The sequence below is a fragment of the Oncorhynchus keta genome, chromosome 36 (genome assembly GCF_023373465.1).
Source record: "Oncorhynchus keta strain PuntledgeMale-10-30-2019 chromosome 36, Oket_V2, whole genome shotgun sequence".
NCBI classification, from domain to species: Eukaryota; Metazoa; Chordata; class Actinopteri; order Salmoniformes; family Salmonidae; genus Oncorhynchus; species Oncorhynchus keta.
In genome coordinates this window covers 18,053,724-18,068,826 of record NC_068456.1, presented here as the reverse complement: position 1 = coordinate 18,068,826, position 15,103 = coordinate 18,053,724, and the positions used below count along the sequence as shown (strand labels likewise).

Here is a 15,103-nt window from a genome sequence, read left to right as displayed (position 1 = left end):
GAATGTACTATTTCTGGGGGTGACACCATGGTGAGGAAGTTATAGAGCTTTCTATAGCAGCAACCATGGTATTAACTGGGGTCTAACCGTTTTTTCTCGTCTTGTCTTTCTTCAGGTGATATGCATTTATGTAGGTCACTGAACTCGAGCCTACTTTACTCTGTGGCATGATCTAAAACCCTGAAGTCCCCTGAAACCCAGCTACTGGACCTTAGCTACAGGACTAGTGTGTCCTGATCACATCGACTACTCTCCCACCAGACCCTGTACCTCCCGAGACAATGTGAATGTGGACTGGGTTGTGGGTACTGAATCCCAAGGGGCCAGTCAGGAAGAGAACCAGACCTTCTGGCTGCTATGGACTATTGGATTAACTCCTACTGAATCCGGTCAGCTCTGCTTTTAAACTGTGAGTAACCCCTGAGTCGATTTCATTTCAACTCAGGCCATTTAGGACATCAATCGAAATTCATTATTTTAATGTAAAGGGACCCTTGTTTTCAATTAGGATTTCAATTCAATTCCTGAATTGACTGTTGACCCTGACCATGCTCCCGACATAATGATTAGTGATGTATAGGAGATTACGAAAATAAGATTGTCAAAGCTTCAATATTAATGCATATTATGCTGTGATGACTTGTATGTATGGATGCTTAGCGCATATTGGCTGAGAGGCTCAATACAGTAGCACGCTTCTGAACAGACAAATATTCAACCTTCCTTCATACCACAACAACAGAAATATAACCGTTCTTACGACAATGGATTTCATGGGGTTATGATCTGGTGATCCAGATTTTTATCAGTAGCATGGCCTGCTACTTGCCAGTGAAGCCACCCTTCGCTTTAGTACTGTTGCTGTTTGTCTAATATTGAAGTTTCTCATTATAGCTGCTAATACATAGCTTCTGAAGCCTCTCATCTCTCCTCTCATCCTCCCCTCCTCTTTCTACTCGCTCCACTGACATGTATTTGTTCTCCAGGTCCAGTGTCTGCTCTAGCAGACAGCCATGCTTCTGTGGTTGCTCTCCACTGTCTTTGTTCTCTCTCTCCTTGTAAAAAAAAAAAACATTTTGTGTCATCCATCTTTAATCCCTGAAGCAAAGATGCTGCTTTTAGGTTTTATTGATTCATGAAGAAACCTGAACTTCAATGGATGTGGGTTGGGATGTCACATAAAGATGAATGTTTTCTCTTTGTTTCCTAAGACAAAGGGTACACTAGTCTAGCCTGTCTGATGGAATCTCTTTGAAATTGGAGATAAGGAAAGATTTCAAGGGCAGTAAATGGATTGCTATATTTTGGGTGCCTTTTTTATGCTTGGATCAAATGTCGCAATCCCTGTATGCTTGTATCACCATGTTCATTGGTAAAGAACATACACAGAACATATTTATATGCCTGCGAGTACAGTATCCATTGTCCTCTGACATTGGAACCTGTAAAAATATGTTTTAATAATTGATAAATCATGATGTTTTTAATCTAAAGTTCACTCATCACTATGTGCTCTTCAGCTGGGTTCATTTGGATTCATGTCAGGCCGTAAACCATATTATACCTATAGCCACTTCATGTCAGGGTGGGTATTGTGGTCACAGTAATGTGCAATTCAGAATTCAATGCATCCTGTTTGTCAGATGGATGTGCCGTTCAGTTATCCATGCAATCCTGTGTGTGTGTGTGTGTGTGTGTGTGTGTGTGTGTGTGTGTGTGTGTGTGTGTGTGTGTGTGTGTGTGTGTGTGTGTGTGTGTGTGTGTGTGTGTGTGTGTGTGTGTGTGTGTGTGTGTGTGTGTGTGTGTGTGTGTGTGTGTGTGTGTGTGTGCAGATGTGCAATAGCTTTTCAGGGCTTCCTGGAGTAAAGTAATGATGAAAAATAGGATTTTCCACTCAGGGTTATGGCTGGGATTAATATTTACCCACCTATAACCGTCAGTATTTCTGAAGGTCAAAATAGATTAGAGTGGATTCATCACATTTAAACAGTTACTTTCACATCATTTAAAGCACATACTGTACATTTGGCCACAGTACAAATTTACATAAACAATTTTTGCACCGCTTAGTGGTGAATCAAGTGAAATAAACCAGTCATTGGCCGTCCAGAACAAATGAGATGAAATGTGACTAAAATATGAACAAATGTTCTGGGCGATTCCATGCCAGGAAGGCCCGAAAATATTTTGGGGTATCTCAGATTGTTCTGGAAATGATCACTTAGAAACATGAAAGGAAGCATGTTTGATATGCTTTTATATTTGTATCGCAAACCATTTTTGAGAAAATCATGATGAAAGTGGCCATTTTAAACCTATACACACGCCTCCTGTAAGACCCTATGATCTTTGAACCGTACATGATACAGACAACATCATTGTGTCATTATACTCTATATAGTGTGCGCTAAAATATGGAGTATGTCTGGATTCTGAAATACAATTTTTCACGTTAATTTATTCAACATCAAAACAATATACTCTACAAGTACATCACATTTCCAGAGTGGTTACACTGCTAATTTTGCAGTTATGATACATTTTATGAGCACCACCAACACAGTGAATGGGAAAAATCTATTCAAAGGGTCTTTTACGCCCTCTGCTGGTGATTTGCTGAATGTGATTGGTTAATGACCTAATGTACATTTATTTCTATGTAGAAAATGTAGAAAATAAGCAAAATCTAAAAAATGTATATATTAAAGAATAAGGCACAAGAAGTAGTGCTATGTAATGAATACAGTCACAGGTAAATGGTGTTGTTTGCATCAGGCCAGTCAATCCATTTACCTTACTGTATTAATTATATAGCACTGACTTGCATGCCTTGTTGCTTTTATAAAACTGTTTACCAAGGCTTATTTTAACCCCCGTTTATACAAACCAAATGGTTGCCTAGAAGCAAAGGGAATTAAAGATGCACTATGCAGAAATCTCTCCACCATTTCCTGGTTGCTAAAATTGCAAAAATGTCAGTTTGTGACAAAACAAGCAAGTATAGTGTAGATAATCATTGTACCATCTAAACTGATGTGAATATATATTTTCCATAACCAAAAATATTGTATTTTCAGCTGTTTGAAGCTGATGTACAAAACCGAAAGTAAAAGACCCAAAAACAAAACTTAAGAATGGGAAGTATAGAAATAGCGCACATCTATGTGAATTTGTTCATCATCCAAAAAGTGACATATTGCAGTCAGCAGCGCTGTGGGTGTTGTGGAGGACCCTTTGCTTGGGGTCAAGGCCCCCTTTCTTCTGTAGCCCCCCAGGGCTTCTGTGGCTACCATGGACACTGCCTGGGGGGTGGTCTCTACTCATTTCGCTACGAGCAGGTTGCGGGAGGACCACAGTGCTTCCTTCAGACACGTGAGGGTGGGCCAGAGCTTGGTGAAGACCTTTTATGGAATAGGCCTTCAGCCCACCCCATACAGCATGAGCTGGGACGTTAGGTCCTCCCCTGCTGGCAGACACGGGGAGATCAGGGGGCCTGCTTTCTTCCACAGCTCCCTGGCGGCTCTGCACTCCCAGACAAAGTGCCTCACTGACTCCTCTTGGCCTCAGCCTGGTCGGGGGCACGCAGATATCCTCGCCATGCCCCTGGAGTGCATAACGGACCTGACTGGGAGGATCTCGTGGGCGACCATATATATATATTATATACACTGCTCAAAAAAATAAAGGGAACACTAAAATAACACATCCTAGATCTGAATGAATGAAATATTCTTATTAAATACTTTTTTCTTTACATAGTTGAATGTGCTGACAACAAAATCACACAAAAATGATCAATGGAAATCAAATTTATCAACCCATGGAGGTCTGGATTTGGAGTCACACTCAAAATGAAAGTGGAAAACCACACTACAGGCTGATCCAATTTTGATGTAATATCCTTCAAACAAGTCAAAATGAGGCTCAGTAGTGTGTGTGGCCTCCACGAGCCTGTGTGACCTCCCTACAACGCCTGGGCATGCTCCTGATGAGGTTGCGGATGGTCTCCTGAGGGATCTCCTCCCAGACCTGGACTTAAGCATCCGCCAACTCCTGGACAGTCTGTGGTGCAACGTGGCGTTGGTGGATGGAGCGAGACATGATGTCCCAGATGCGCTCAATTGGATTCAGGTCTGGGGAACGGGCGGGCCAGTCCATAGCATCAATGCCTTCCTCTTGCAGGAACTGCTGACACACTCCAGCCACATGAGGTCAAGCATTGTCTTGCATTAGGAGGAACCCAGGGCCAACCACACCAGCATATGGTCTCACAAGGGGTCTGAGGATCTCATCTCGGTACCTAATGGCAGTCAGGCTACCTCTGGCGAGCACATGGAGGGCTGTGCGGCCCCACAAAGAAATGCCACCCCACACCATGACTGACCCACCGCCAAACCGGTCATGCTGGAGGATGTTGCAGGCAGCAGAATGTTCTCCACGGCGTCTCCAGACTGTCACGTCTGTCACATTTGCTCAGTGTGAACCTGCTTTCATCTGTGAAGAGCACAGTGCGCCAGTGGCGAATTTGCCAATCTTGGTGTTCTCTGGCAAATGCCAAACGTCCTGCACGGTGTTGGGCTGTAAGCACAACCCCCACCTGTGGACGTCGGGCCCTCATACCACCCTCATGGAGTCTGTTTCTGACCGTTTGAGCAGACACATGCACATTTGTGGCCTGCTGGAGGTAATTTTGCAGGGCTCTGGCAGTGCTCCTCCTGCTCCTCCTTGCACAAAGGCGGAGGTAGCGGTCCTGCTGCTGGGTTGTTGCCCTCCTACGGCCTCCTCCACGTCTCCTGGCCTGTCTCCTGGTAGTGCCTCCATGCTCTGGACACTACGCTGACAGACACAGCAAACCTTCTTGCCACAGCTCGCATTGATGTGCCATCCTGGATGAGCTGCACTACCTGAGCCACTTGTGTGGGTTACCACACAATGCTACCACTAGAGTGAAAGCACCGCCAGCATTCAAAAGTGACCAAAACATCAGCCAGGAAGCATAGGAACTGAGAAGTGGTCTGTGGTCCCCACCTGCAGAACCACTCCTTTATTGGGGGTGTCTTGCTAAATGCCTATAATTTCCACCTGTTGTCTATTCCATTTGCACAACAGCATGTGAAATGTATTGTCAATCAGTGTTGCTTCCTCAGTGGACAGTTCGATTTCACAGAAGTGTGATTGACTTGGAGTTACATTGTGTTGTTTAAGTGTTCCCTTTATATTTTTGAGCAGTGTGTATATATATATATATATGTGTGTTTTATACCTTTTCTACATAGAAATTGACATTATAGGTCATTAACCAATCACAAGCAGAGGGAGTAAGTACCCTTTGAATCTATTTTCCCATTCACTGTCTTGGTGGTGCTCATAACTCTTATCATAACTGCAAAATTAGCAGTGTAACCACTCTGGAAATGTAATGTCCTTGTAGAGTATATTGTTTAAAACTATGTCTATAAAATGTTTTATTTTGAATAAATTAATGTAATAAAATTGTATTTCAGAATCCAGACATACTCCATATTTTAGAGCACAGTATACAGAGTATAATGACACAATGATGTTGTCTGTATCATGTACGGTTAACAGATCAGGAGGCATGTGTATAGGTTTAAAAAAGGCCTAAAATGGCCACTTTCATCATGATTTTTTTTCTCTGAATTGGTTTGTGATAAAAATGTAAAAAGCATGTCAAGCATCATTCCTCCCAATGCAGTTTCTATATGAGAATTGTGTCATGGTAATTTCCTGTATTACTAAACATTGAGAGAGCAAACCACACACACGTCAGAGTATATTATAAAGTCCGTCTTGAATTATATATGAGCTTCACCATAGCCCTGTGACTCTCAGATCAATTCCGTGTCTATAAATGAATTCTCTGAGAGTGCTTACAAAACAGTTCTTAGTATCATTTATAGCCAAGACACACCCATCTCAACTCACATGACGAAACACAGATCTCAGGAACAGTTCACAAATAACCTCTTACTTGAAAGAGGAGTATCCCATAGCCAGATAGCATTAGCTATAAATTATCGTTCAGTTTGGTTTCCTAAAATAAGTTCTTGGTACAACATAGTACCAAACCATTACCTCATCCAATGGCATATATCAATGGTAAATTCTAGATACTCCCATCTCAAATACACTCCTTCCTGGACAAGATCAAAAAAGACAGTGAGCCTCTTAGGTCATATACTAGATCAAGATAAGGGGGGACTCAGAGGGGACATACAATAGTTACAGACACATTCCCATAAGAAGACAAGCCTCCATTCTGTCCTCCTCCCCTTCTGATATTCTTCATAGCATCACATGGTTTAACAGATACATTGACATATGAAGACAATCCTGACCTCTCCCCTCTCTGGGCCCCTAGTGACTAAGCTCTAGCAGAGAAGGGATAACTGCAAACTGCCAACAGTATTATCCAAAATAAGACATCCTAATGACAAATATCTCATGTAAGCATTATAATGTAAATAAAACATTTGATTCTGATTCTGCTACCACAATTGCCAGAACAATCTGAGATAACCCAAAACAATGTGGGTCTTCCTGGCGTGGAATCACCCTTCTTGTTCATGGGCTCTAATGGACATGAAGGGAAAAACCTCTCAAATCTGAAAGCTCCTGTACAATACGTATCCAGTTGGAATGGAATGCATACTTTTAACTGCACATCTCTGCTTTAATTAATAATACAAATCAATGAAAAGGTTACAAGTCTTCTGTAGGGAAGGATACGTTTGTATGAGCATGCTATTTTTCTCAGGGTCCGTCATGCTCACTTAGGTTTGCGGGTAAAAGAGTTGAGGTGAGACCGAGTTGGTCCTTTTTTGGATGCGGCTTTCATCCATTTTTCACATCCTGCGTCTTTCTTATAAATACCACTCATTTATTGAGTTACTTTATAATATTGAGTTTTGCAACTTTCCCCTTTTGTTTCTGATGCATTGTTGTAGATATACACATCTAATAATATTTAATGAATTACGTGATGTATTAATAACATTACCTGCATGGAGAAATCCTTGTTTAGGTAAATGCATTTTTGACGATGGTAATAACATATCATGCAATGCTTGAGAATTGCTACTGCAGCATGCTAAATACCATTGAGGCCATCTCGTTGAGTTTGGGAGCTTTTAGAATCAGCAATAATAATTACATTGTAGTTCTGGGTCCAACTCTTAACATACTTTTGATAGCACTGAGAAGGACTGCTGAGTTGAAGGATTTAAATGATGTAGCTTTGCCCTGCTTCTTTCCAAGTTATCCTGCCATAGCCCAACCCTGTTTCATTACAGGGCAGAATTCAATCAAACATGCACTCTGGCAAACAAAGACTGCAGTGCGGGAAGGAAGCCTAAATGTGCCTAAACCGTGTGATATACAGTGTTAGGCTGTATAGGAATGGCAGAATCATTGATGCCTTCATGGTTAATGTTGTGTGTAGCCCAGTATGGTGGAATGCCAACACTGTGAGTGAATGTGTTTTTGCCCAGTGGAGTTCTGCAGGGAGCAGGTGTTGACACTGTCAGCTTGTTAACACTGGGGAGAGATTGGGCACCTTCAGCACAGTGTGGCACATATGCAGTACATGCCCCTTGGCTTTGAACATATGTGTGTGTGTGGGGGGTGAGATTGAGAGAGGCAAATGTGTTTCCAAAAAGTCATGAATAAGGCCTTTCAGGATGATCCACTTCTAGTGAAGCTACTAGATTTGGAGTATGAATGATGATGTCTATGCAAAACAGCTTTTTCTAAGGCTAAGGAGACATGTAATATAAAGTGATGCTCTCAAGTCTGCGCATGGATAAAACACTGGGCAATAACTGTTCTCTTATATAATACATTGCATTTAAATAGATTTGCCCAGGAGTGAGGGAATTATAGACAGACTGCCAGCAAGAAAAAGACTACAGAGAGGTAGAAATGCATAGTTTGTGATAGAGATGCAATGCAGGTAATAGTGATGAAATAGAGAATTGCTTCACGCTACATAGTGCTACTCAATGGGACCAGGAGTTTCCTCATTCCTCTCCCTTCAGATGGATCGTTCTGGAAAAATTATATTTTTCTCTCTGTTTTCCACTGCTTCTCACTCCCCCTATCCAAGCACTTCTCATTGCTATTTCTCTGTGTGTGAGACTGCAGTGTGAGATTCACATCCCTTGAGCTTGTTTAGCTCTTCTCCAGTCTGTCTAGGACTACAAGGGATGTGATTTCTGCCGTCTATGAGATAGTGCTTCCTGTTACCATGATATGTGTATTTTAGGGTTGTGAGATCTGAGGTGATGCACCATACTGCTAAGTGCATATGGACAGGACAGGGCAAGAAATGGATAGGATACAAGGAGTTACACAATCATATGGTCAGAGGGCCTGACATCATCCCCTTATTTTCACAGACAGCACTGTCATCACCAGGCCAGGATTTGCTTGTATCGTGGACGCCCTCTAGTGGAATTAATGAAGCATCACAGCTTCTGCATTTTCTTACAGTGTTATGTATTCACTCATGTTCTGTTTATCTCCACAGTCACAATGGTGTTGTTTCTGATTGCAACTACAATAACCTTGAATAACTCCTCTCGTGAGAACCAGACTTTAGGTAACTAACTCCCGCACGAATAGTGAATTAAACAGAACAATCAGCATTAATTAACTTGATCATAACTTTAAACAACAGGTAGACCAATAGCTCAAGTATCTATTAAAATGGTTACATGTAAATATTGACAACACTTGTTGCATATGTAGTATACAAAATAATGTGTGTATCTTTGTTTCCCAGAAAACCCTACCTCCCAGGGTGCCCATGTCCTTCCCCCTACGCTGATCTCTCTTCTTCTCATCATCATCATTCTCCTGATTGTATACTTCCTAAGGTAACAAAGAACAACACTGGATGGCTTCACCCCACCCCCACCGTGCTCTTATCAGCCCAGCCTACCCCCACTTTGTGTGTGTGTGTGTGTGTGTGTGTGTGTGTGTGTGTGTGTGTGTGTGTGTGTGTGTGTGTGTGTGTGTGTGTGTGTGTGTGTGTGTGTGTGTGTGTGTGTGTGTGTGTGTGTGTGTGTGTGTGTGTGCGTGTGTGTGTGCTCCAACAGCTGCTCTACCAGTTAAATAGACAACAAATGGCTAGCTGGGTCATATCAGACCATGCTCTCACCCATTCCCCCACTCAGTATCCTCACCACTGAGAGAGGAGTTAACAATCTGCTTCTCATGAGAAAGAACAGCTTTCAGTTCAGATGGTGGGTGTCTATTTCTACTGACTTGTTGAGCTGAAATACTATTTTTTCTGGGGTTATGGTCAGATAACGTTTTTGTTTCGTTTTTCTGTTCTCTCTCTCACCCTCTGGTTAGGTTTAGAAACCACAGGAAGGCTCTTATCTCTCAGAAGACTCAAAATGGCTTCTTGGAAGATCAAGGTATGTCTCGTCTTCATTATGTTGCACATTGCCCATCTTACGTATACAATATTGCATTTGAACCATTGAGTATGTGTTGTGGAATGTGATGCAAGTCTTAGGTTGTGTGTGTACAGTAGTCCTTTTTGAAATTCCATACGGATTGAATCTGTGCTCTAGATAAGTCATCACAATCCAAACAGAAAGTCAAGTCTATTCTGTAGGCATACACGCCTACTGTTGGCGTATGCTGGTATTGAGAGCTGTCAAGACATGAACCAGACAAGTCTAAATAATAATAAGATTCACAGTCTACATTGCCACAGTTGTAGCAAAATACCTTGTAATTAATGTAACTTTCACATGTAATGTTCAATGTTGAGTAAGTGAAGTGTGAGTGAAGAATTGAAGGCCCAGACAGTTGTTTATATACATCTCTTGTATGAGGTCACCCTCCTTATGGTCGCCTAGTAATTTTTTACATTTTAGTCATTTAGCAGATGCTCTTATCCAGGGCGACTTGCAGTAGTCACCTGTGTGTAATGAGGTGACCTAGTTCTGTCTCTAAAAAGAGAGGCAGAACTTTATTTATTTCACAATTCTTGTACTGAATGTAAAAACATTGACGTTCCAATGTTTTTGTTTCACACAGGAGAGCAGACAGTGGTCCTCCTCCCACGATCCCCCTCTCCATCCAAGAGGTACTTCCCCATCCCCCTGGACTTGCTGGAGGACGAGTTCCGAATACGCTCGGCAGACGACTGCAAGCTTTTCAGAGAGGAGTTCAATGTGGGTTGCTTTTCAAACAACACATAGTGCTTACAGTAGTAACGTGATACCTAATAATGTCAGGAGGAGTTCATACTTCTTTATGCTGTTACATATAATGCTGCATGTCTGAAGGCTTCATGACTGGCTTATTTTGAACCCCTGTGTTTGTGTCTGTATAGTCACTGACCTGTGGCTACCACCATGGCTCCTTTGAGGAGGCTAGCAGGGAGATCAACAAGGACAAGAACAGATACCCAAACATCCTACCATGTGAGTGATGGAATTGTTATGGGAATACGTTTTGTAACCATTAAACCCACTTAAAGGGCAATTACGCTACTTTTCAACTTCCTATTCATTGTCTCAAAAACATACATGAACACGGCGCGTTTCTATGGTATTTCTGGTTTTAAAAGATGATAAGAAAGCTCCTAAAAAATGCTTGTCTGTGACATCACATGCATTTCTAGCCAGCGGGAGGGTATTTTCTTGCTGATGTCATAACTTCATATTTTTTTCTACAAAACTTCGAAATGCGCCATTTTCAAATATGTAGACACTGTTATTGTGCTAGAAATAATGAAAATCACATTGAAAATTGTGGAATTGACCTTTAAGAGTAGCTTGAACTTTTTTGAGATAAAGCAGTTTGATAACATAATGAACATTTTAAATAGGCATACTTATTTTCCTTGTACAATTTTGTCTCTTTCTTACATTTTCAACAGATGACCATTCCAGAGTATTGTTAACGCAAATAGATGGGCATTCTTGTACGGACTACATAAATGCCTCATACATAGATGTGAGTTGTTGATATTTACTATGTATTTCGTTCTGTCCCATTACAGATAACTTAAATGCGTCCAGTATAACTTCCTTTCTCACTATGGTCTAATAAACTCAGCAAAACACATTTTCTTTTTAACCAGGGTTATAAAGAGAAGAACAAATTAATTGCAGCTCAAGGTGAATATAACTTTGTACAATCATTTTGTGCTAAATACTGTACTACTAGAGGATTACGGAATGGAAATCAATTATATCCTTACATAAAATACGTTTTTCTAGCACCATAGGCCTATTGTATAACTAGTATGTCCACTTACATCTATGTAGTAAGTGTCACTCTCTTTTCCATAGGCCCGATGCACGACACAGTGGCTGACTTCTGGCGGATGATTTGGGAACAGAAGACTGCTACTATAGTGATGCTCACTAACCTGAAAGAGAGAAAAGAGGTGAGTTTCTCTTCTCTCACTTTGTCTGCTCCATTATCTGCTAATACAACCAGTAAAGAATCTTCAGATTTGCTCATGGGCTCTCATGTTAGATGTTCTTAAGGGGTCCTTTACTCTTTCTTGTCTTCTCACACCTCAAGGTCATGAGTATAATTGATTTGACCCTTTCCTAACTTTCCCAATCCATACAATGTGTCATCCCAAATGACTTGGCATCACATTTTATTGAACCTCAAGGGGCTGATCAATAAAGAACAAAACAGGGGGTTTAGCTCCACCAAACAGAGATGGGGGATCGATAACTAAATAATTGTTGATAAAGTTGTCCAAGGCTTGATTATAATTAGTCTGAGACTCTCATTAACAGTCTAGAAGATCAGAGTGATGAACTTATTGACTGACAGACAATCACCTATAAATAGAGTTACTAGTCAGTAATATGAATTCCCATAAAAGTCTCTGCCATTCATAGTGGTGAACTATAAATTGTATTCTTTTTTTGCTTTGCTGAATGTCCATTTTTCCTCTCTTCAGGACAAGTGTTACCAGTACTGGCCAGACCAGGGCTGTTGGATGTATGGGAGTGTGAGGGTGTCAGTGGAGGACTTTACTGTACTGGTGGACTACACCATCCGCAAGTTCTGTGTACAATATGTAAGTATCATTGTATGTGCCTACATGACAACCCTGCACAGGATCCCTCACTTTGAAATACACGATGTGAGAAACCCTGTGACATTTACAGTATATTTTTCTAAACGATTGATGTGTTTTCCTGTTGTTGTAAACAGCAGGGGAATGATGGCCCAAGGGCCCCCCGCTTAGTCACCCAGCTCCACTTCACCAGCTGGCCAGACTTTGGGGTGCCCTTCTCCCCTATCGGCATGCTCAAGTTCCTCAAGAAGGTGAAGACAGTCAACCCGTCCTATGCAGGACCCATCGTAGTGCACTGCAGGTACTGAACCAGGGGAGGAGTCTAGGGATTCTAACTGGGAAATCTCGTCTACATGCTGTACTCAATGAAGGCTATAGTAGTTCATTTAGTTCCTTATGACATGTATAACTTAACACAATCATAGTAATATATATATAATAATAATGTCAAATTGACCTATCGTGGTGTCTAAAAAAGTATGCCAACCCGCTTCCCTTTATTTTGTATTGGTATGGCTGGAATTTCAAAGCACATGTCATGTAATATGAAACCACCACACCACTGAAGTCAGAGACACCACTGAAGTCAGAGACGTGCAGGAACAACTGTTGAAACAGGTGTTGGTATTGGGGCTTTGCTTTCTGAATGGGCCTCATTGATTGGTCTCCAACACCCTAAGCTGGCATCCCTGACTGCTGTCTGTGTCACTGGTCCTTAAATCACTATGGATCTTGTTGGCTTGTAGACATGTAGCAATTTAGAATATTGCTGGTAGACGTAGCAATTTAGAATATCGCTTGTGGACATGTTTCAATGTAGCATTTTTATGCCATACCACAATCAACATTCCTGTGGAAAACCCAGCCACAGAAGTACAGTGCATTTGCTTTGAATTGAATCATCAGACGTTCCTCGGAGGTCTATGACAATGTAAGGGTCACTCTTCTCTCCTGTCCCTTGTCTTTCCCTAGTGCTGGGGTAGGTAGGACTGGGACGTTCATCGTCATAGATGGCATGATTGACATGATGCATGTAGAGAAGAGGCTGGATGTCTTTGGGTTTGTGACCAGAATACGGGAGCAGCGCTCTCAGCTCGTCCAGACCGATGTAAGTGTTCCCTGACAGTTCAATGTGTTAATGCAGCACAAACCAGCAAAGATGCCTCATGTACCCTATCTCTCTCTCTGTCTCCCGTTCAGATGCAGTACTCGTTCATCTACCACGCTCTGCTGGAGTATTATATGTATGGGGACACAGAGCTGGACGTGTCCTCTCTGGAAGGCCACCTGCAGAAACTCCACAACACCAGGACACCCCTTGACAAGCTGGGCCTAGAGGAAGAGTTCAGGGTAAGTCCCAGTCACACAATTTACTCACCTTTTTTAAGTTGTCTGCCAGTTCTAGTCACATTTAAATGACGGAAGCCATCTCTCTCAAGTAGTCCTAATTTCACCCCATATCCTCTCCTCAGAAACTGACCAATGTACGCATAATGAAGGAGAACATGAGGACTGGAAACCTTCCTGCAAACATGAAGAAGAACCGTGTGCTTCAGATTATTCCATGTAAGGGATACCCTAACACTCTTAAATTTTCAGTTATACGTCACAACCCTACCACCATCAAACTCTTAGTGTTGTATCAAATATTATACATTTTAGACCAAGTTACCTCTCTGAAGTAGTTTTACTTTTGGAATTAATTTAATTTATTAAACTATTGTTGGAAATAAAGTAAGTTGTTAAGTTGTAAGTTATTTGCTTGAACACAGATGACTTCAACCGGGTTATATTATCAATGAAAAGGGGCCAAGAGTTCACGGACTACATCAATGCATCATTTATTGATGTAAGTATTTACTGAGCACTTTTTAACACCTACGGCCTAACTTTCTCCAGAGCCCTTTATGTAAGTATATGATGCGCTAAACAGTCTGTTATTTTCCAGGGATACAGACAGAAGGACTACTTCATCGCTACCCAGGGTCCCCAGTCTCACACGGTGGAGGATTTTTGGAGGATGGTGTGGGAGTACAGGTGTCACTCTATCGTCATGCTCACTGAACTCAAGGAGAGGGAACAGGTACAGACCCCACTGTGGCAAGAGTTAACTGCAACATAATCATTAAAAGCTGTGTTTTACTTTAGTAGCAGTCATCAAAATTGTTCATAGGTTGAAAATACAATTCGAATAAATGCAACAGTTGGACAATGGATGAAGATACTCCAAACTTTTGAATGTTTTTAAATCCATCAGATATTGACAGAAATATAGCACATAAAACATTGTACTAGCGCACAGACAAATAATTAATTGAGTTCAGCTATTTTGATGAATGTAAAAATGCTTTTCTAATGCACTCATATGTGACCGACCACCTTGATTCGGTCTTACAGTGGTTCCTCCTTTAAAAGTTGTGTCATACTGCAGCACACCTTGCAGGCTGCTGCAGCATTCTGTGGCACATTATTTAATTGTCAGCCATTTTTTTGGGAAAATGCAAGTTAGTGCTAGTTTGACCACTAGAGGGCATCTTTGAGGAGCATTTTATAGTCTTCCATATTGGCATTACCGGAGCTTTTTAAACCTTTTTGTAATAACATAGTATATGGGATTGATTTTAAGAAATTTGTCTTAATTATTTTGATTGATATTATGGTGTTTCTTTCCGAGAAAAAACATTTAAATCAAAATATGGTGCTGTGTGGTCCTTCTGTAGCTCAGTTGGTAGAGCATGGCGCTTGTAACGCCAGGGTAGTGGGTTCGATTCCCGGGACCACCCATACGTAGAATGTATGCACACATGACTGTAAGTCGCTTTGGATAAAAGCGTCTGCTAAATGGCATATATATATATATATGTACAACATGACGGTCAGGAGTAAGTTACAGCATAAGAGGATTGAAGGATTCTAAATTGTTTGCCTTCATTAGACAACTTTGTTCCAATATTTCTGTAAATAGTGATATTTATTCCCATAGTAATTCATTATGGATCCATAACTAAATCGACA

The 15,103-nt window shown here is 41.3% G+C and overlaps 1 protein-coding gene across 4 annotated transcripts in view; it reads left to right on the top strand.

The window, feature by feature from the left end:
- Window positions 1–15,103, top strand: part of LOC118369740 (receptor-type tyrosine-protein phosphatase epsilon-like) — a 50,221-nt gene that overhangs the window by 25,555 nt on the left and 9,563 nt on the right. For 3 of the 4 annotated variants that reach the window (XM_035754398.2, XM_035754399.2, XM_035754400.2), the window contains 16 exons: window positions 116–409; window positions 8,549–8,620; window positions 8,804–8,897; window positions 9,379–9,443; window positions 10,075–10,211; window positions 10,373–10,463; window positions 10,922–10,998; window positions 11,126–11,162; window positions 11,337–11,434; window positions 11,969–12,088; window positions 12,226–12,389; window positions 13,061–13,196; window positions 13,289–13,438; window positions 13,561–13,654; window positions 13,861–13,937; window positions 14,037–14,171. In XM_035754398.2, the coding sequence (XP_035610291.1) occupies window positions 8,554–8,620; window positions 8,804–8,897; window positions 9,379–9,443; window positions 10,075–10,211; window positions 10,373–10,463; window positions 10,922–10,998; window positions 11,126–11,162; window positions 11,337–11,434; window positions 11,969–12,088; window positions 12,226–12,389; window positions 13,061–13,196; window positions 13,289–13,438; window positions 13,561–13,654; window positions 13,861–13,937; window positions 14,037–14,171 (1,542 nt within the window). In that variant the 5' untranslated portion in view covers window positions 116–409; window positions 8,549–8,553. Of the gene's footprint in view, window positions 1–115; window positions 410–8,548; window positions 8,621–8,803; window positions 8,898–9,034; window positions 9,267–9,378; window positions 9,444–10,074; window positions 10,212–10,372; window positions 10,464–10,921; window positions 10,999–11,125; window positions 11,163–11,336; window positions 11,435–11,968; window positions 12,089–12,225; window positions 12,390–13,060; window positions 13,197–13,288; window positions 13,439–13,560; window positions 13,655–13,860; window positions 13,938–14,036; window positions 14,172–15,103 lie in introns of those variants that run through there. The other variant, XM_052498613.1, reaches the window with a different exon arrangement.